The following is an 18,927-nucleotide window of genomic DNA, read 5'->3' as shown; positions in this document are numbered from 1 at the left end:
CTCTCTGTCTCTGTCTGTGTGTGTATCTGTGTCTGTGTGTCTATCTCTGTCTGTGTCTCTGTCTGTCTGTGTGTCTGTCTGTGTGTCTGTCTCTCTGTGTCTGTCTCTCTGTGTCTGTCTCTCTGCGTCTGTCTCTCTGCGTCTGTCTCTCTGCGTCTGTTTTCCCTGTGTCTGTCTGTGTCTGCCTGTGTCTGCCTGTGTCTGTCTGTGCCTGTCTGTGTCTGTCTGCTTCTGTCCGCCTCTGCAAATGTCTGCCTCTGTCTGTGTCTGTGTCTGTGTGTGTCTGTCTGTGCCTGTGCCTCTGTCTGTGCCTGTGTCTGTGTGTCTGTCTGTCTGTGTGTCTGTCTGTCTGAGTGTCTGTGTGTGTGCGTGTGTCTGTCTGTCTGTGTGTCTGTCTTTCTGTGTTTCTGTCTGTCTGTCTGCCTCTGTCTGTCTGTGTCTGTCTGCGTCTGTCTGTCTGTGTGCCTGTCTGTGTGTCTGTGTCTATGTCTCTCTCTGCCTCTGTCTGTCTGTGTCTCTCTATCTGTCTGTCTGTGTTTGTGTGTCTATCTCTGTCTGTGTCTCTGTCTGTCTGTGTCTCTGTGCCTCTGTCTGTCTGTGTCTGTGTGTCGATCTCTGTCTGTGTCCCTGTCTGTCTGTGTCTGTCTGTCTCTGTGTGTGTCTGTCTGTGTCTGTCTGAGTCTGTCTGTCTCTGACTTTGTCTCTGTCTGTGTGTCTGCCTCTCTCTGTGTCTGCCTCTCTGAGTCTGTCTCTCTGTGTCTGTATGTCAGTGTGTCTGTTTCTCAGTCTCTGTCTCTGTGTCTCTATCTCTGTGTCGGTCTCTCTGTGTCTGTCTATCTGAGTCTGTCTCTCTGTGTCTGTGTGTCTGTCTGTGTGTCTGTTGTGTGTCCGTCTGTGTGTCTGTCTGTGTGTCTGTCTGTGTGTCTGTCTCTCTGTTTCTGTGTCTCTGTGTCTCTGTGTCTCTGTCTCTGTGTCAGTCTCTCTGTGTCTGTGCGTTTGTGTCTGTCTCTCCGTGTCTGTCTGTGTCTGTCCGTGTCTGTCCGTGTCTGTCCATGTCTGTCTGTGTGCCTGTGTCTGTGTGCCTGTGTCTCTGTGCCTGTGCCTGTGCGTCTGTCTGTCTGTGTGTGTGTCTGTCTGTCTGTGTGTCTGTCTGTCTGTGTGTCTGCCTGTCTGTGTGTCTGCCTGTCTGTGTGTCTGTCTGTTTGTGTCTCTGTCTGTCTGTGCCTGTTTGTCTCTGTGTGTCTGTCTGTGTGTCTCTGTCTGTGTGTCTCTGTCTGTGTGTCTGTGTCGGTGTCAGTGTCTTTGTCTCTGTCTGTCTGTGTCTCTGTGTCTGTGTGTCTATCTCTGTCTGTGTCCCTGTCTGTGTCTGTCTGTTTCTCTGTCCCTGCCTGTTTGTCGCTCTGTGTCTGTCTCTCTGTGTTTGTCTCTGGCTGTCTGTCTGTCTGTGTCTGTCTGTCTCTCTGAGTCTGTCTCTCTGTCTGTTTGTGTCTGTCTGTCTGTGTCTGCCTCTGTCTGTGTGTGTCTGTCTGTCTGTGTCTCTCTCTGTCTGTCTCTGTCTGTCTGTGTGTGTGTCTATCTCTCTGTGTCTCTGTCTGTGTCTCTGTCTGTGAAGCTGTCTCTCTGTATCTATCTCTCTGTGTCTGTCTCTGTGTCTGTCTCTGTGTCTGTCCGTGTGTCTGTGTCTGGCTCAGTCTCTCTGTCTGTCTCTCTGTCTGTGTCTCTGTCTGTGTCTCTGTCTGTGTCTCTGTCTCTGTCTGTCTCTCTGTGTCTGTCTGTCTCTCTGTATGTACCTCTGTGTCTGTCTCTGTGTCTGTCTCTGTGTCTGTGTCTGTCTGTGTGTCTGTGTCTGTCCGTGTGTCTGTGTCTGTCTCTGTCTCTCTGTCTGTGTCTCTGTCTGTGTCTCTGTCTGTGTCTCTGTCTGTCTCTCTGTGTCTTGTCTCTCTGTGTCTTGTCTCTCTGTGTCTGTCTCTGTCTGTCTCTGTCTGTCTCTGTCTGTCTCTCTGTGTCTATCTGTCTCTCTGTGTCTGTCTGTCTCTCCGTGTCTGTCTGTCTGTGTCTATCTATGTCTGTGTCTCTGTATCTGTCTCTCTGCGTCTGTCTCTCTGCTTCTGTCTCTCTGTGTCTGTCTCTCTGTGTATCTGTGTCTGTCTGTGTCTGTCTGTGTGTCTCTGTCTGTGTGTCTGTGTCGGTGTCTCTGTTTGTCTGTGTCTCTCTGTCTGTGTGTCTATCTCTGTCTGTGTCCCTGTCTGTCTGTTTCTCTGTCCCTGCCTGTCTGTCTCTCTGTGTCTGTCTCTCTGTGTTTGTCTGTCTGTATTTGTCTGTCTGTCTCTCTGTCTATCTGTGTCTGTCTGTGTCTCTGTCTGTGTTTCTGTCTCTCCGTGTCTGTCCCTCTGTGTCTGTCTGTCTCTCTGTATCTATCTCTCTGTGTCTGTCTCTGTGTCTGTCTCCATGTCTGTGTCTGTCCGTGTGTCTGTCTCTGTCTGTGCCTCTGTCTCTGCCTGTGTCTCTGTCTGTGTCTCTGTCTGTGTCTCTGTTTGTGTCTGTGTCTCTGCCTATTTGTGTCTGTCTGTCTCTCTGTATCTATCTCTCTGTGTCTCTGTGTCTGTCTCTGTGTCTGTCTGTGTCTGTCTCTGTCTCTCTGTCTGTGTCTGTCTGTGTCTCTGTCTGTGTCTGTCTCTCTGTCTGTGTCTCTATCTCTGTGTCTTGTCAGTTCAGTTCAGTTCAGTTCAGTTCAAATGCTTTATTGGCATGAAAGTTTACAGAGAACCATATTGCCAAAGCTTACATAGCAAAAAGGTACAGTTTTCCAACATTCTGTAGGTGTCAATCGATTTGACATTTGTTGGGTATATACAATATTACTTTTAAACAATATTAATTTTAAACAGTCTTTCTACTTCATTTGGTACGTTCAATATTAATTTTAAACAGTCTTACTTTTAAACAGTCCTCAGGTTGTGACATGTTGTTACATATTTAGCCCCAAGGTATGGTCTGTCTCCTTCTCCTAGGACTAATCTCAATTTTGACAGATCATCCAATTCCTTGAAATCTGGGGTTGTTTGGCTTAGCTTGTTGAATAATATGTTTCTTGATGTGTTGAATTTTTCGCATTTTAGGAGGAAATGCATTTCTGTTTCAACCTCGCCAGCCAGACATTGATCGCATATTCTATTCTCTCTAGGCTGCCAGGATTTCTTGTATCTGCCTTTTTCAATTTCCAGTTGGTGGTCGCTTAGTCTGTACCTGGTGAGGGTCTGTCTCTGTTTTGTGTCTCTGTGTCTGTCTCTCTGTGTCTGTCTCTCTGTGTTTGTCTGTGTCTGCCTGTCTGTGTCTCTGTGTCTGTCTCTCTGAGTCTGTCTCTATGTGTCTGTCTCTCTGTGTCTGTCTCTGTCTGTGTGTGTCTGCCTGTCTCTGTCTGTCTCTGTATCTGTCTGTCTTTCTGTGTCTGTCTGTCTCTCTGTGTCTGTCTCTCTGTGTCTGTCTTTCTGTGTCTGTGTGTCAGTGTGTCTGTTTCTGAGTCTCTGTCTCTGTGTCTCTATCTCTGTGTCGGTCTCTGTGTCTGTCTCTCTGAGTCTGTCTCTCTGTGTCTGTGTGTCTGTCTGTGTGTCTGTCTGAGTGTCTGTCTGTGTGTCTGTCTCTCTGTTTCTCTGTTTCTCTGTCTCTGTGTCTCTGTCTCTGTGTCTCTGTCTCCGTGTCAGCCTCTCTGTGTCTGCGTTTGTGTCTGTGTCTGTCTCTCCATCTGTCCATGTCTGTCCATGTCTGTCTGTGTCTGTCTGTGTCTGTCCGTGTCTGTCCATGTCTGTCTGTGTGCCTGTGTCTGTGTGCCTGTGTCTCTGTGCCTGTGTCTGTGCCTTTTTCTGTGTCTGTGCCTGTGTGTCTGTCTGTCTGCGTGTGTGTCTGTCTGTGTGTGTGGCTGTCTGTGTGTCTGCCTGTCTGTGTGTCTGCCTGTCTGTGTCTCTGTCTGTCTGTGTCTCTGTCTGTCTGTGTCTCTGTCTGTCTGTGCCTTTTTGTCTCTGTGTGTCTGTCTGTGTGTCTCTGTCTGTGTGTCTCTGTCTGTGTGTCTGTGTTGGTGTCAGTATCTCTGTCAGTGTGTCTATCTCTGTCTGTGTCCCTGTCTGTGTCTGTCTGTTTCTCTGTCCCTGCCTTTCTGTCTCTCTGTGTCTGTCTCTCTGTGTTTGTCTCTGTCTGTCTGTCTGTCTGTGTCTGTCTGTCTCTCTGTGTCTGTCTCTCTGTCTGTCTGTGTCTGTCTGTCTGTGTCTGCCTCTGTCTGTGTGTGTCTGTCTGTCTGTGTCTCCCTCTGTCTGTCTCTGTCTGTCTGTGTGTGTCTATCTCTCTGTGTCTCTGTCTGTGACTCTGTCTGTGTCCCTGTCTGTGACTCTGTCTCTCTGTATCTATCTCTCTGTGTCTGTCTGTCTCTGTGTCTGTCTCTGTGTCTGTCCATGTGTCTGTGTCTGTCTCTGTCTCTCTGTCTGTCTCTCTGTCTGTGTCTCTGTCTGTGTCCCTGTCTGTGTCTCTGTCTCTCTGTGTCAGTCTCTCTGTATCTGTCTGTCTCCCTGTATCTACCTCTGTGTCTGTCTCTGTGTCTGTCTCTGTGTCTGTGTCTGTCTGTGTGTCTGTGTCTGTCCGTGTGTCTGTGTCTGTCTCTGTCTCTCTGTCTGTGTCTGTCTGTGTCTCTGTCTGTGTCTCTGTCTGTGTCTCTGTCTGTCTCTCTGTGTCTTGTCTCTCTGTGTCTTGTCTCTCTGTGTCTTGTCTCTCTGTGTCTGTCTCTCTGTGTCTGTCTGTCTCTCTGTGTCTGTCTGTCTGTGTCAGTCTATGTCTGTGTCTCTGTATCTGTCTCTCTGCACCTGTCTCTCTGCTTCTGTCTCTCTGTGTCTGTCTCTCTGTGTATCTGTGTCTGTCTGTGTCTGTCTGTGTGTCTCTGTCTGTGTGTCTGTGTCGGTGTCTCTGTTTGTCTGTGTCTCTGTGTCTGTGTGTCTATCTCTGTCTGTCCCTGTCTGTTTCTCTGTCCCTGCCTGTCTGTCTCTCTGTGTCTTTCTCTCTGTGTTTGTCTGTCTGTGTTTGTCTGTCTGTCTGTCTGTGTCTGTCTGTCTCTCTGTCTGTCTCTCTGTGTCTGTCTGTCTCTCTGTATCTATCTCTCTGTGTCTGTCTCTGTGTCTGTCTCCGTGTCTGTGTCTGTCCGTGTGTCTGTGTCTGTCTCTGTCTCTGTCTCTCTGTCTGTCTCTGTCTGTGTCTGTGTCTCTGTCTGTGTCTCTGGCTCTGTCTGTGTCTCTGTCTGTGTCTCTGTCTGTGTCTCTGTCTCTTTGTGTCTGTCTGTCTCTCTGTATCTATCTCTCTGTGTCTGTCTGTCTCTGTGTCTGTCTCTGTGTCTGTCCGTGTGTCTGTGTCTGTCTCTGTCTCTCTGTCTCTCTGTCTGTATCTCTGTCTGTGTCTGTCTCTCTGTCTGTGTCTCTATCTGTGTCTCTGCCTGTGTCTCTGTCTGTGTCTCCATCTGTGTCTCTGTCTGTGTCTCTGTCTGTGTCTCTGTCTCTCTGTGTCTGTCTCTCTGTGTCTGTCTGTCTCTCTGTATCTATCTCTTTGTGTCTCTCTGTCTCTGTGTCTGTCTCTGTGTCTGTCTGTGTCTCTGTCTGTCTCTCTGTGTCTTGTCTCTCTGTGTCTTGTCTCTCTGTGTTGGTCTCTCTGTGTTTTTCTGTGTCTGTCTGTCTGTGTCTCTGTGTCTGTCTCTGTGTGTCTGTCTGTCTCTGTCTGTCTGTCTCTGTATCTGTCTGTCTTTCTGTGTCTGTCTGTCTGTGTCTGTCTGTCTGTGTCTGTCTCTGTCTGTCTGTGTCCCTGTCTGTCTGTGTCTCTGTGTCTGTCTCTCTGTGTCTGGCTCTCTGCTTCTGGCTCTCTGTGTCTGTCTCTCTGTGTATCTGTGTCTGTCTGTGTCTGTGTCTGTCTGTGCCTATGTCTGTGTGCCTGTGTCTGTGACTGTGCCTGTGTGTCTGTCTGTCTGTGTATCTGTCTGTCTGTCTGTGTCTATCTGTCTGTGTCTGTCTGTGTCCCTGTCTGTCTGTGTCTCTGTCTGTGTCTCTGTGCTGTCTCTCTGTGTCTGGCTCTCTGCTTCTGGCTCTCTCTGCCTGTCTCTCTGTGTCTGGCTCTCTGCTTCTGGCTCTCTGTGTCTCTCTCTCTGTGTGTGGCTCTCTGCTTCTGTGTCTGTCTGTCTCTCTGTGTCTGTCTCTCTGTGTCTGTCTCTCTGTGTCTGTCTCTCTGTGTCTGGCTCTCTGCTTCTGGCTCTCTGTGCCTGTCTCTCTGTGTATCTGTGTCTGTCTGTGTCTGTCTGTGTGTCTCTGTCTGTGTGTCTGTGTCGGTGTCTCTGTTTGTCTGTGTCTCTGTGTCTGTGTGTCTATCTCTGTCTGTCCCTGTCTGTGTCTGTCTGTTTCTCTGTCCCTGCCTGTCTGTCTCTCTGTGTCTGTCTCTCTGTGTTTGTCTGTCTGTGTTTGTCTGTCTGTCTGTCTGTGTCTGTCTGTCTCTCTGTCTGTCTGTGTCTCTGTCTGTGTCTCTGTCTCTCTGTGTCTGTCTCTCTGTGTCTGTCCGTCTCTCTGTATCTATCTCTCTGTGTCTGTCTCTGTGTCTGTCTCCGTGTCTGTGTCTGTCCATGTGTCTGTGTCTGTCTCTGTCTCTCTGTCTGTCTCTGTCTCTGTCTGTGTCTCTGTCTGTGTCTCTGTCTCTGTCTCTGTCTGTGTCTCTGTCTGTGTCTCTGTCTGTGTCTCTGTCTCTTTGTGTCTGTCTGTCTCTCTGTATCTATCTCTCTGTGTCTGTCTGTCTCTGTGTCTGTCTCTGTGTCTGTCCGTGTGTCTGTGTCTGTCTCTGTCTCTCTGTCTCTCTGTCTGTGTCTCTGTCTGTGTCTGTCTCTCTGTCTGTGTCTCTATCTGTGTCTCTGCCTGTGTCTCTGTCTGTGTCTCCGTCTGTGTCTCTGTCTGTGTCTCTGTCTGTGTCTCTGTCTCTCTGTGTCTGTCTCTCTGTGTCTGTCTGTCTCTCTGTATCTATCTCTTTGTGTCTCTCCGTCTCTGTGTCTGTCTCTGTGTCTGTCTGTGTCTCTGTCTGTCTCTCTGTGTCTTGTCTCTCTGTGTCTTGTCTCTCTGTGTCGGTCTCTCTGTGTTTTTCTGTGTCTGTCTGTCTGTGTCTCTGTGTCTGTCTCTCTGAGTCTGTCTCTATGTGTCTGTCTCTCTGTGCCTGTCTCTGTCTCTGTGTGTCTGTCTGTCTCTGTCTGTCTGTCTCTGTATCTGTCTGTCTTTCTGTGTCTGTCTGTCTGTCTGTGTCTGTCTGTCTGTGTCTGTCTCTGTCTGTCTGTGTCCCTGTCTGTCTGTGTCTCTGTGTCTGTCTCTCTGTGTCTGGCTCTCTGCGTCTGTCTCTCTGTGTATCTGTGTCTGTCTGTGTCTGTGTCTGTCTGTGCCTGTGTCTGTGTGCCTGTGTCTGTGACTGTGCCTGTGTGTCTGTCTGTCTGTGTATCTGTCTGTCTGTCTGTGTCTATCTGTCTGTGTCTGTCTGTGTCCCTGTCTGTCTGTGTCTCTGTCTGTGTCTCTGTGTCTGTCTCTCTGTGCCTGGCTCTCTGCTTCTGGCTCTCTGTGCCTGTCTCTCTGTGTCTGGCTCTCTGCTTCTGGCTCTCTGTGTCTGTCTCTCTGTGTCTGGCTCTCTGCTTCTGTGTCTGACTGTCTCTCTGTGTCTGTCTCTCTGTGTCTGTCTCTCTGTGTCTGTCTCTCTGTGTCGGGCTCTCTGCTTCTGGCTCTCTGTGCCTGTCTCTCTGTGTATCTGTGTCTGTCTGTGTCTGTCTGTGTCTGTCTGTCTGTGTCTGTGTCTGTCTGTGTGCCTGTGTGTCTGTCTGTCTGTGTAACTGTCTGTCTGCCTCTGTCTGTCTGTGTCTCTGTCTGTCTCTCTGTGCCTGTCTCTCTGTGTCTCTCTCTCTCTGTCTATCTCTCTGTGTCTGTCTCTCTGTGTCTGTCTGTGTGTGTCTGTCTGTGTGTCTCTGTCTGTGCGCCTGTGTCTCTGTCTGTCTCTGTCTCTGTCTGTCTGTGTCTCTGTGTCTGTCTGTCTGTGTCTGTGTGTCTATCTCTGTCTGTGTCTGTCTGTGTCCCTGTCTGTCTGCGTCTCTGTCTGTGTCTGTCTGTCTCTCTGTGTCTGTCTCTCTGTGTCTGTCTTTCTGTGTCTGTCTCTCTGTGTCTCTCTGTGTGTCTGTGTCTGTCTGTGTCTGTCTGTGTTTGTCTATGTCTGTCTGTGTTTGTCTGTGTCTGTCTGTGTGCCTGGCTGTCTGTGTCTCTGTCTGTGTCTGTCTCTGTCTGTCTGTGTCTCTATCTGCATCTCTGTCTGTGTCTCTGTCTATGTCTCTGTCTCTCTGTGTCTGTCTCTCTGTGTCTGTATGTCTGTGTCTCTCTTTCTGTCTGTGTGTTTGTATCTGTGTGTTTGTGTCTGTGTGTCTGTGTCTGTGACTCTGTGCCTATTTGTCTGTCTGTGAGTCCATGTCAGTCCATGTCTATCTGTGTGTCTGTGTGTGTGTCTGTGTGTGTGTGTGTCTATCTGTGTCTCTGTCTGTGTCTTTGTCTTAGTCTCTGCCTGTGTCTGCCTGTCTCTCTGTGTCTGTCTGTATCTCTGTGCCTGTCTGTGTCTATCTCTGTCTGTCTGTCTCTGTGTCTGTCTCTCTGTGCCTGTCTCTGTCTGTGTGTGTCTGTCTGTCTGTCTCTCTGTGTCTGTCTGTCTGTGTCTGTCTCTGTCTGTCTGTGTCCTTGTCTGTCTGTGTCTCTGTGTCTGTCTCTCTGTGTCTGCTTCTCTGTTTCTGGCTCTCTGTGTCTGTCTCTCTGTGTATCTGTGTCTGTGTCTGTCTGTGCCTGTGTCTGTGTGACTGTGACTGTGCCTGTGTGTCTGTCTGTCTGTGTATCTGTCTGTCTGTCTGTGTCTATCTGTCTGTGTCTGTCTGTGTCCCTGTCTGTCTGTGTCTTGGTCTGTGTCTCTGTGTCTGTCTCTCTGTGCCTGGCTCTCTGCTTCTGGCTCTCTGTGGCTGTCTCTCTGTGTATCTGTGTCTGTCTGTGTCTGTCTGTGTCTGTCTGTCTGTGTCTGGGTCTGTCTGCGTGCCTGTGTGTCTGCCTGTCTGTCCACCTCTGTCTGTCTGTGTCTCTGTCTGTCTCTCTGTGCCTGTCTCTCTGTGTCTGTCTCTCTGTGTCTGTCTCTCTGTGTCTGGATCTCTGTGTGTGTCTGTCTGTGTGTCTCTGTCTGTGTGCCTGTGTCTCTGTCTGTCTCTGTCTCTGTCTGTCTGTGTCTGTGTGTCTATCTCTGTCGGTGTCTGTCTGTGTCCCTGTCTGTCTGTGTCTCTGTCTGTGTCTGTCTGTCTCTCTGTGTCTGTCTCTCTGTGTCTGTCTTTCTGTGTCTGTCTCTCTGTGTCTCTCTGTGTGCCTGTGTCTGTCTGTGTCTGTCTGTGTTTGTCTATGTCTGTCTGTGTTTGTCTGTGTTTGTCTGTGTCTGTCTGTGCCTGTCTGTGTGCCTGGTTGTCTGTGTCTCTGTCTGTGTCTGTCTCTGTCTGTCTCTGTCTGTCTATGTCTGTCTCTGCCTCTGTCTTTGTCTGCATCTCTGTCTGTGTCTCTGTCTATATCCCTGTCTCTGTCTCTCTGTGTCTGTCTCTCTGTGTCTGTTTCTCTGTGTCGGTCTCTCTGTGTCTGTATGTCTGTGTCTCTCTTTCTGTCTGTGTGTTTGTATCTGTGTGTTTGTGTCTGTGTGTCTGTGCCTGTGACTCTGTGCCTGTTTGTCTGTCTGTGAGTCCATGTCAGTCCGTGTCTATCTGTGTGTCTGTGTGTGTGTCTGTGTGTGTGTGTCTATCTGTGTCTCTGTCTGTGTCTTTGTCTTTGTCTCTGCCTGTGTCTGCCTGTCTCTCTGTGTCTGTCTGTATCTCTGTGCCTGTCTGTGTCTATCTCTGTCTATCTGTCTCTCTGTGTCTGTCTCTCTGTGTCCGTTTGTCTCTGTCTGTCTCTGTCCCTCTCCGTCTGTCTGTGTCTGTCTCTGTCTCTGTCTCTGTCTGTGACTCTGACTCTGTCTCTGTCTGTGTCTCTGTCTCTGTCTGTGTCTCTGTCTGTATCTCTGTCTCTCTGTGTCTGTCTCTCTGTGTCTCTCTATGTGTCTGTGTCTGTCTGTGTCTGTCTGTGTTTGTCTGTGTCTGTCTGTGTCTGTCTGTGTGCCTGGTTGTCTGTGTCTCTGCCTGTGTCTGTCTGTGTCTGTCTCTATCTGTCTATGTCCCTATCTCTGCCTCTCTGTGTCTGTCTCTCTGTGTCTGTATGTCTGTCTGTGTCTGTGTCTCCCTTTCTGTCTGTGTGTTTGTATCTGTGTCTGTGACTCAGTGTCTGTTTGTCTGTCTGTGAGTCCATGTCTGTCTGTGTGTGTGTCTGTCTGTGTGTGTGTGTCTATCTGTGTCTCTGTCTGTGTCTCTGTCTGTGTCTTTGTCTCTGCCTGTGTCTGCCTGCCTCTCTGTGTCTGTCTGTCTGTATCTTTGTGCCTGTCTGTGTCTGTCTCTGTCTGTCTGTCTGCCTCTGTGTCTGTCTCTGTGTCTGTCTCTCTTTGTCTGTCTCTCTTTGTCTGTCTCTCTGTGTCTGTCTCTCTGTGTCTGCCTCTCTGTGTCTGTCTGTCTCTGTCTGTCTCTGTCTGTCTCTGTCCCTCTCCGTCTGTCTGTGTCTGTCTCTGTCTCTGTCTCTGTCTGTGTCTGTGACTCTGACTCTGTCTCTGTCTGTGCCTGTGTCTCTGTCTGTGTCTCTGTCTGTATCTCTGTCTCTCTGTGTCTGTCTCTCTGTCTGTCTCTGTGTCTGTTTCTGTGTCTGTTTCTGTGTTTGTCTCTGTGTCTGTGTGTCTTTGTCTGTGTGTCTGTGTCTGTGTGTCCATGTATGTCCGTGTCATGCCTGTCCGTGTCTGTCTGTATATGTCTGTGTCTGTCTGTGTGTGTGTCTGTGTCTGTCTGTGTCTGTGTCTGTCTGTCTCTGTCTCTGTCTCTCTGTCTGTCTGTGTCTGTGTGTCTATCTCTGTCTCTGTCTGTGTGTGTGTGTCTCTCTCTCTGTGTCTCTCTCTCTGTCGGTCTCTGTCTCTGTCTGTCCCTGTCTCTGTCTGTCTCTATCTCTGTCTGTCTCTGTCTGTGTCTGTCTCTGTCTGTGTCGGTGTATCTCTCTGTGTCTGTCTCTGTGTCTGTCTCTGAGTCTGTCTCTGAGTCTGTCTCTGTGTCTGTCTCTGTGTCTGTGTGTGTCTGTGTCTCTGTCTGTCTCTCTGTGTCTGTGTGTGTCTGCCTGTGCCTGTCTGTGTCTGTCTGTGTCTGTCTGTGTTTGTCTGTGTGTGTCTGTCTGCCTCTGTCTGCCTCTGTCTGCCTCTGTCTGTCTGTGTCTGTCTGTGTCTGTCTGTGTCTGTCTGTGCCTGTGTCTGTGTGCCTGTGTCTGTGTCTGTCTGACTGTCTGTGTCTGTCTGTGCATCTGTCTGTCTGTGTGTCTGTCTTTCTGTGTGTCTGTCTTTGTGTGTGTCTGTCTTTCTGTGTGTCTGTCTGTCTGCCTCTGTCTGTCTGTCTCTCTGTGCCTGTCTCTCTGTGTCTGTCTCTCTGTGTCTGTCTGTGTGTCTCTGTCTGTCTGTGTGTCTGTCTCTGTCTGTGTCTCTGTCTGTGTCTGTCTGTGTCTCTGTCTGTGTCTGTCTGTCTCTCTGTGTCTGTCTCTCTGTCTGATGTATCTGTCTGTGTCTGTCTGTCTGCCTCTGTCTGTCTGTGCCTGTGCCTGTGTCTGTGTGATTATGTCTGTGTGTCTGTCCATCTCTGTGTCTGTCTGTCTCTGTGTCTGTCTTTCTGTGTGTCTGTCTTTCTGTGTGTCTGTCTGTCTGTGTGTCTGTCTGTCTGCCTATGTCTGTCTGTGTCTCTGTCTGTCTCTCAGTGCCTGTCTCTCTGGGGTCGATTTTCAGTGTGCCGTGAGGCAGGCTTTTAGGCATGCAGGGGGGCTAAAATCCCGAATTCAGGGGTCCCGACACCATCCCGCCCAAAAACCGCCTCCATCTAAGTTTCAGAGGAGGCGGGTACCCGCCCCGCACTGGGACCCGCCGACCCGAGGCGGGAAGGGATTAGTGCCAATTAACTGCCTGTTAAAAGGTAGTTAACAGGCAGTTTTTACCTTAATCCCTATTTTGAGGGGTGTCGTGTGGGATTCCCAATGGCTCCAAACCACGCCAGGTTAGAGCAGGCGGGCCGTCGGGTTGAAGGACTTGGAGGGGTCATGATGTTAGTGTTCAGGTGAGTGATGGGTGCATGAGTGCAAAGGTAAGTGGCCTAGAAATTCGGTATAGCCGCGTTTGGGGCACTACAGCCGGGCGGTCGCAAAATTTTCCCCCCTGCGCAACTTAGCGCCACCTTCGCCAATATTCAGTTGCATCGCCCCAAGAGGTTGCTGCAGCGCTAAAGCAGGCGATGCACGAGTATCATAAGGCGCTAAGCCGGCGATCCGGGGCGCTACCACCAAGGACGGGCGCAGCGCAGGTGCGGTGAGTTATTGATTGAAGGCAGACAGTCAGGCGCCACTCAGCACTTAAAGGGGGAGGGTGGAATTGTTTGGCTGCCACGCCCTGCACACTGCAGCCCTGAGGGAAGGCCTGAACAGTGCTAATTCATCTGCTCCATGCCCAGGAGAATGGAGAAGCCACGGGAGAGAGCGCAGCGCTTCGGCGAGGGTGACCTGAGGGTGCTGGTTGGCGCAGTTGAGCGCAGGCACCATGTTCTGTTCCCTGAAGGTGGCAGGAGGCCACTGCCCTCCGAATATCGGAAAGCCTGGAGGGAGGTGGCAAGCAGGGTCGCCTCCAACAGCGTGGTTGCCAGGACTCCCCTCCAATGCCGTAAAAAATTCAATGACTTCACTCGGGTTGTCAGGGTGAGTACCCTTTCCAGTATCCTCCTCATCCCTGCATGTGCTCCTCAGTTGATGGCCAAAGGGACCTGAAAGCCCTACTGCCCAGCCTTCATCCAGCAGCTATGGGACTGTCATGAAAAGCACTTGCATATTCAGGAGTTTATACACTGTCGGGGCTATTCCACCATGGGAGGCTGTGCAGGCAAGGTCAGGGCTTCACACTGTCAGGGCTATTCTGTAGTGTATGTGCCTTTAAGAGCCCCATGTGTACTGTAATGCCGGTAATGGCCACTCGGCTATATAAGCCTGAGTATTGTGTTGTATCCGTTAGTTCCCCTCCAGACTTTGTTTAGTAAACACCTATCAAACCAACTCCTGTCTTCAGTGTCTCTATCAACACACAGACACAACAGTGGCGACGAAGCGGAAACGGACTTACCTACAATTCGGCAGGACCTCAAGGGCATCGATTCCTCTGGTGTCCAGAAGAATCAAGAAGTGAAAGAAGCTGTTGTTTCACCAGCTGGCCAAGCTGGTGGCAGGTACTGCGGTAATCCTTCCTGGGCGTCAGGCTGGGGCTCCAGCGGCTGGCTCTACAGCTGGGCCAAGCAGCAAAAGCGGAGGCAAGCAGTAACAGATGGGGAGGGAGCACTCAGGAGACGGCCAGCGCTGCAAGCAGGTCGGCGTTCAGACCTAGAGAGAGAGTCCGGCGGGAACGAGTCTCCAACTGTAAATAAATAAATAAATAAAAAAGAACGGAAACCGCGGGAAACAGCGTTGTCATCAGCAGCAGTGGTGGGAAAGCGCGGGAAGCGCCATATCTTTTCTGCAGAAAAGAAAGAAAAGCGCGGGAAGTGCCATATCTTTTCTAAGATGCCTAATTCTGGCAATATTGATGCTTTTGATAACGAGATAGAGGATTGGACCACATATGTGGAAAGAGTGGAGGTATATTGCACCGCAAATGGAATAGAAGATGAAAAAAAAGCTTCAGTACTTCTAAATCTAATGGGCGCAAAGACATACAAGCTGTTACGAAACATAATCACTCCAGCCGAACCGATGGACAAGAATTTTAAGGAGATTGTTGATACCCTACACTGCCAATTCGAGGCAGGACTGGCAGATTCTCTACGAGACAAATTCGTCTGCGGTCTCCTAAGTGTAGGAACACAAAAAAGGCTACTTTCTGAGAAAGATTTAACACTGGACAAGACATTCAGTGCAAGAGGAGCTGCAGAGATACAGCAAAAGCCACAAGACTTCGGCACCCATGAAAGTGGGTGTTGCCTCACAGCGCCAGGGACCCAGGTTTGAATCCGGCCTCGGGTGACTGTCTGTGTGGAGTTTGCACATTCTCCCCGTGTTTGCGTGGGTTTCCTTCGGGTGCTCCGGTTTCCTCCCACAGTCCAAAGATGTGCGGGTTAGGTTGATTGGCTATGATAAATTGACCCTTAGTGTTAGGGGGATTAAATACGTGGGGTTGCGGGGATAGGGTGGGATATGTGTCGGTGCAGGCTCGATGGGCCGAAATGGCCTCTATCTGCACTGTGGGGTTTCTGTTCTGTTCTGAAATGACACAGGGTTTCGAGAGATGTTATCGCTGCAGCAGATCCACCCATGACCAGAGGGACTGCTGGTTCAAGGACAAAGCATGCAGGCAATGCGGAAAGATGGGACACATTACACGTGTATGCCGATCTGGAAACAAAAAAATCCACTAACAGGAAAAAAATCAATAAGGAAAAGCACAGAAGGTACAAATGATGACGGACAGTAGCTCCGAAGACCAGAAGAGCGATAGCAACTCCGGGAACAAGAGACTAAGCTCTCTCAAATTACATAATGTAATTGCCAAAGAAGATTACCAGACCATTTGGGTTACCCTCACAATAGCAGGGTCCCCAGTTAAAATAGAGCTAGATACAGGATCAGCTCTGACCGTCATAAATCGACGGAATTACGAGCGGCTATTTCCGCCTATACCTTTAAAAGACACATCCATTATCTTGAAAACATATACGGGGCAGAAAGTATACCCCAAAGGAAAAATAAGGGATACAACGGCAAGGAAATACAGAAGTTGTATTTATACGTTCTACAAAATGGTGGTCCACCACTGTTGGGACATGAATGGATCAGGAAAATACGTTTAGACTGGCACTCCATTCAGGCACTGACGGTGACCAGTAAGGAAAAAAATGATGATGACGTCATACCTGAACGATTAAAAGACATCTTGGCCAACGCCAAGGAAGTGTTTCACTAGGCTGAGAGAACGGGGCCTACGAGCAAATTGCCCCAAGTGCGAATTTTTCCAAAATCAAATATCATATTGTGGCCACATAATTAATAAGGAAGGGTTGCATAAGTCACCTGAAAAAATTGAAGCGGTCATAAAAGCCCCAGCACCTGAAAATGTTTCACAATTAAGGTCGTTCCTGGGATTCATAAATTACTATCATAAATTTTTACCGAGCTTATCAACTCTTCTACACCCTCTTAATGAACTGCTACAAACAGGAGTAATTTGGAAATGGAGCGAAGACTGTAAACGTGCCTTCCATAAATGCAAAGACTTAATCACGTCCAAAGAATCACAGAATCACAGAAACCCCACAGTGCAGATAGAGGCCATTTCGGCCCATCGAGCCTGCACCGACACATATCCCACCCAATTCCCCGCAACCCCTACACCAACACATATCCCACCCTATCCCTGTAACCCCACGTATTTAATCCCCCTAACACTAAGGGTCAATTTATCATAGCCAATCAACCTAACCCGCACAAGAAGTTTTGGCTCATTACAACCCATCACTGCCAATCAGACTGGCGTGCGATGCATCCCCTTACGGCATAGGAGCAGTATTATCGCATAAATTCCCTGATGGTTCGGAACGGCCGATAGCTTTTGCGTCATGCTCATTGAACTCAGCTGAGCGTAACTATGCCCAAATCGACAGGGAAGCACTCAGCCTGGTATGGGGAGTGAAGAAATTCAACCATTACCTACACGGACAAAAATTTACCTTGTTGACTGACCATCAACCCCTCATTTCAACCCTAAAAAGGGTGTTCCCATTATGACAGCGCAAAGGCTACAGAGGTGGTCCCTTTTTCTAGGGGCACACCAATACAACATAGAATACAAAGGATCAAAACAGCATGGGAATGCTGACGGTTTATCGCGCCTACCGTTGCCAACGGTAGAAGAGGCACCTACAGTAGACCCAGTGGAGATGTTCCACTCAACCATAGTGGAATGTCTACCAGTAACAAATTCTGCCATTGAAAAGGAAACGAGAGATGACCCGACTCTCTCACGAGTCTACGACTTAACGGTGAAGGGATGGCCAGCACATGGCGAACCACTGTTGCCAGCATTCTCGCAAAGAAGAGAACAGCTGTCAGTGTGCCGAGGAACCTTGATGTGTGGATCCAGAGTGGTGATTCCACCCAAACTCCAGGATAAAGTGCTAAAAGAGCTTCACGAGGGGCATCTGGGTGGAGTGAAAATGAAGAACCTAGCCAGAGCGTTTGTATGGTGGCCAGGTATCGATGGAGACGTCGAAGAAATGACCAAGAGCTGCCTAGGATGCCAGAAGGTCCAAAACGCTCCACCCCAAGCCCCTCTACATCCATGGGAGTGGCCCTCATCTCCCTGGCAAAGGGTACACATCGGCTTTGCTGGTCCATTTATGGACTCAATGTTCTTAATCGCGGTTGATGCACACTCCAAGTGGCCGGAGGTAATAAAGATTTAGGAACAACTTCTTTCCCAGGGCTGTCATCCTACTGAACTCCACAAATAAACTCTAAAGCCTGCACATCTGCCAATGCACTTTATTATGGTCATATTTATGTTAATATACTACAAGCCAAATGTATGTTGAATGTTTAAATGTCTTAATCCAAATGTACACTCTCGGGAGCCGCAAGCCTACATTTCGTTGTACTGCACTTGTGCACTAACAATGACAATAAAAGTTGATTTGAGATGTCCTCCACCACCACGGAAAAAACCATCACAGTATTAAGGACCATATTTGCCAGGAATGGGCTGCCGGAACAGATCTGTTCTGATAATGGACCGCAATTTGTGTCCGAAGAATTCAGGAAGTTCTTAATAAAAAAAATGGGGTTAAACACCACACGTCCGCCCCATACCATCCCGCCACCAATGGATTGGCTGAAAGGTTTGTCCAGACCTTCAAGAAGGCCATAAAGGCCATGGGTAATGAAGACATAAAACTTCAGCACAAGGTGGATAACTTCTTGTTTGCATACAGGAATGCAACACATATGGTTACAAACCAAACTCCCGCCATGATGTTCTTCAATAGAAGCCTAAGATGCCGGCTGGATTTGATCAAGCCCAACATCAGAAGGGACGTGGAGAACCGGCAATTTCAAGGCATGAATGAAAGGCCAACTAGAACCTTCCAGATAGGTCAACAAGTTTTGGCCCGGGACTACCGTACCGAGAAATGGCAGCCTGGAACTATCTGCACACGACTAGGACCGCTGATGTATACCGTGGACATCGGAGAAAGCATAATAAGGCGCCATGCTGACCAAATCATAGAGTCATCCGAAAAGGGACAACCTACACCACAACTCTATACGCCTAACGATGAAGTAGAGATACCCATATCTACCTCCGATCCAGTGATACTGGAACCCGATGAACCTGACACTGGCATTCAAGCCGAATCAGCCTTGCCAAAAGAACCTACTACACCACCAGAAACTACTACACCACCGAGGCGTTATCCGGACCGAGTCAGGAAGCCTCCAGAGAGACTGACTTATAATTAATTAACTACAGCAATGTATAGATGATTTTTCTTGTAACATGTAATTAATAATTACTTAAAATATTATGTATTGGTTAGCTAAAAGGGGAGGAATTGTAGTGTATGTGCCTTTAAGAGCCCCATGTGTACTGTAATGCCGGTAATGGCCACTCGGCTATATAAGCCTGAGTATTGTGTTGTATCCGTTAGTTCCCCTCCAGACTTTGTTTAGTAAACACCTATCAAACCAACTCCTGTCTTCAGTGTCTCTATCAACACACAGACACAACAGTGGCGACGAAGCGGAAACGGACTTACCTACAATTCGGCAGGACCTCAAGGGCATCGATTCCTCTGGCGTCCAGAAGAATCAAGAAGTGAAAGAAGCTGTTGTTTCACCAGCTGGCCAAGCTGGTGGCAGGTACTGCGGTAATCCTTCCTGGGCGTCAGGCTGGGGCTCCAGCGGCTGGCTCTACAGCTGGGCCAAGCAGCAAAAGCGGAGGCAAGCAGTAACAGATGGGGAGGGAGCACTCAGGAGACGGCCAGCGCTGCAAGCAGGTCGGCGTTCAGACCTAGAGAGAGAGTCCGGCGGGAACGAGTCTCCAACTGTAAATAAATAAATAAATAAAAAAGAACGGAAACCGCGGGAAACAGCGTTGTCATCAGCAGCAGTGGTGGGAAAGCGCGGGAAGCGCCATATCTTTTCTGCAGAAAAGAAAGAAAAGCGCGGGAAGTGCCATATCTTTTCTAAGATGCCTAATTCTGGCAATATTGATGCTTTTGATAACGAGATAGAGGATTGGACCACATATGTGGAAAGAGTGGAGGTATATTGCACCGCAAATGGAATAGAAGATGAAAAAAAAGCTTCAGTACTTCTAAATCTAATGGGCGCAAAGACATACAAGCTGTTACGAAACATAATCACTCCAGCCGAACCGATGGACAAGAATTTTAAGGAGATTGTTGATACCCTACACTGCCAATTCGAGGCAGGACTGGCAGATTCTCTACGAGACAAATTCGTCTGCGGTCTCCTAAGTGTAGGAACACAAAAAAGGCTACTTTCTGAGAAAGATTTAACACTGGACAAGACATTCAGTGCAAGAGGAGCTGCAGAGATACAGCAAAAGCCACAAGACTTCGGCACCCATGAAAGTGGGTGTTGCCTCACAGCGCCAGGGACCCAGGTTTGAATCCGGCCTCGGGTGACTGTCTGTGTGGAGTTTGCACATTCTCCCCGTGTTTGCGTGGGT

The 18,927-nt window shown here is 49.0% G+C and overlaps 1 protein-coding gene across 1 annotated transcript in view; it reads left to right on the top strand.

Annotated features, from left to right (window-relative positions):
• Nucleotides 1-228: 228 nt before the first annotated feature.
• The window catches only part of LOC147112473 (uncharacterized), a gene marked incomplete at its 5' end in the record, with an annotated part of 87,134 nt that continues 68,435 nt past the window's right edge, over nucleotides 229-18,927 (top strand). The window contains 3 exon segments of the mRNA XM_085998183.1: nucleotides 229-586; nucleotides 8,046-8,250; nucleotides 9,792-9,856. Coding sequence (XP_085854309.1) covers nucleotides 229-586; nucleotides 8,046-8,250; nucleotides 9,792-9,856 — 628 coding nt within the window.

The sequence above is a fragment of the Somniosus microcephalus genome, chromosome 9, assembly GCF_052327205.1.
Source record: "Somniosus microcephalus isolate GS21.2 chromosome 9, FLI_Smic_1.0, whole genome shotgun sequence".
Lineage (NCBI taxonomy): Eukaryota > Metazoa > Chordata > Chondrichthyes > Squaliformes > Somniosidae > Somniosus > Somniosus microcephalus.
This window is presented reverse-complemented; position numbering and strand designations above follow the sequence as displayed.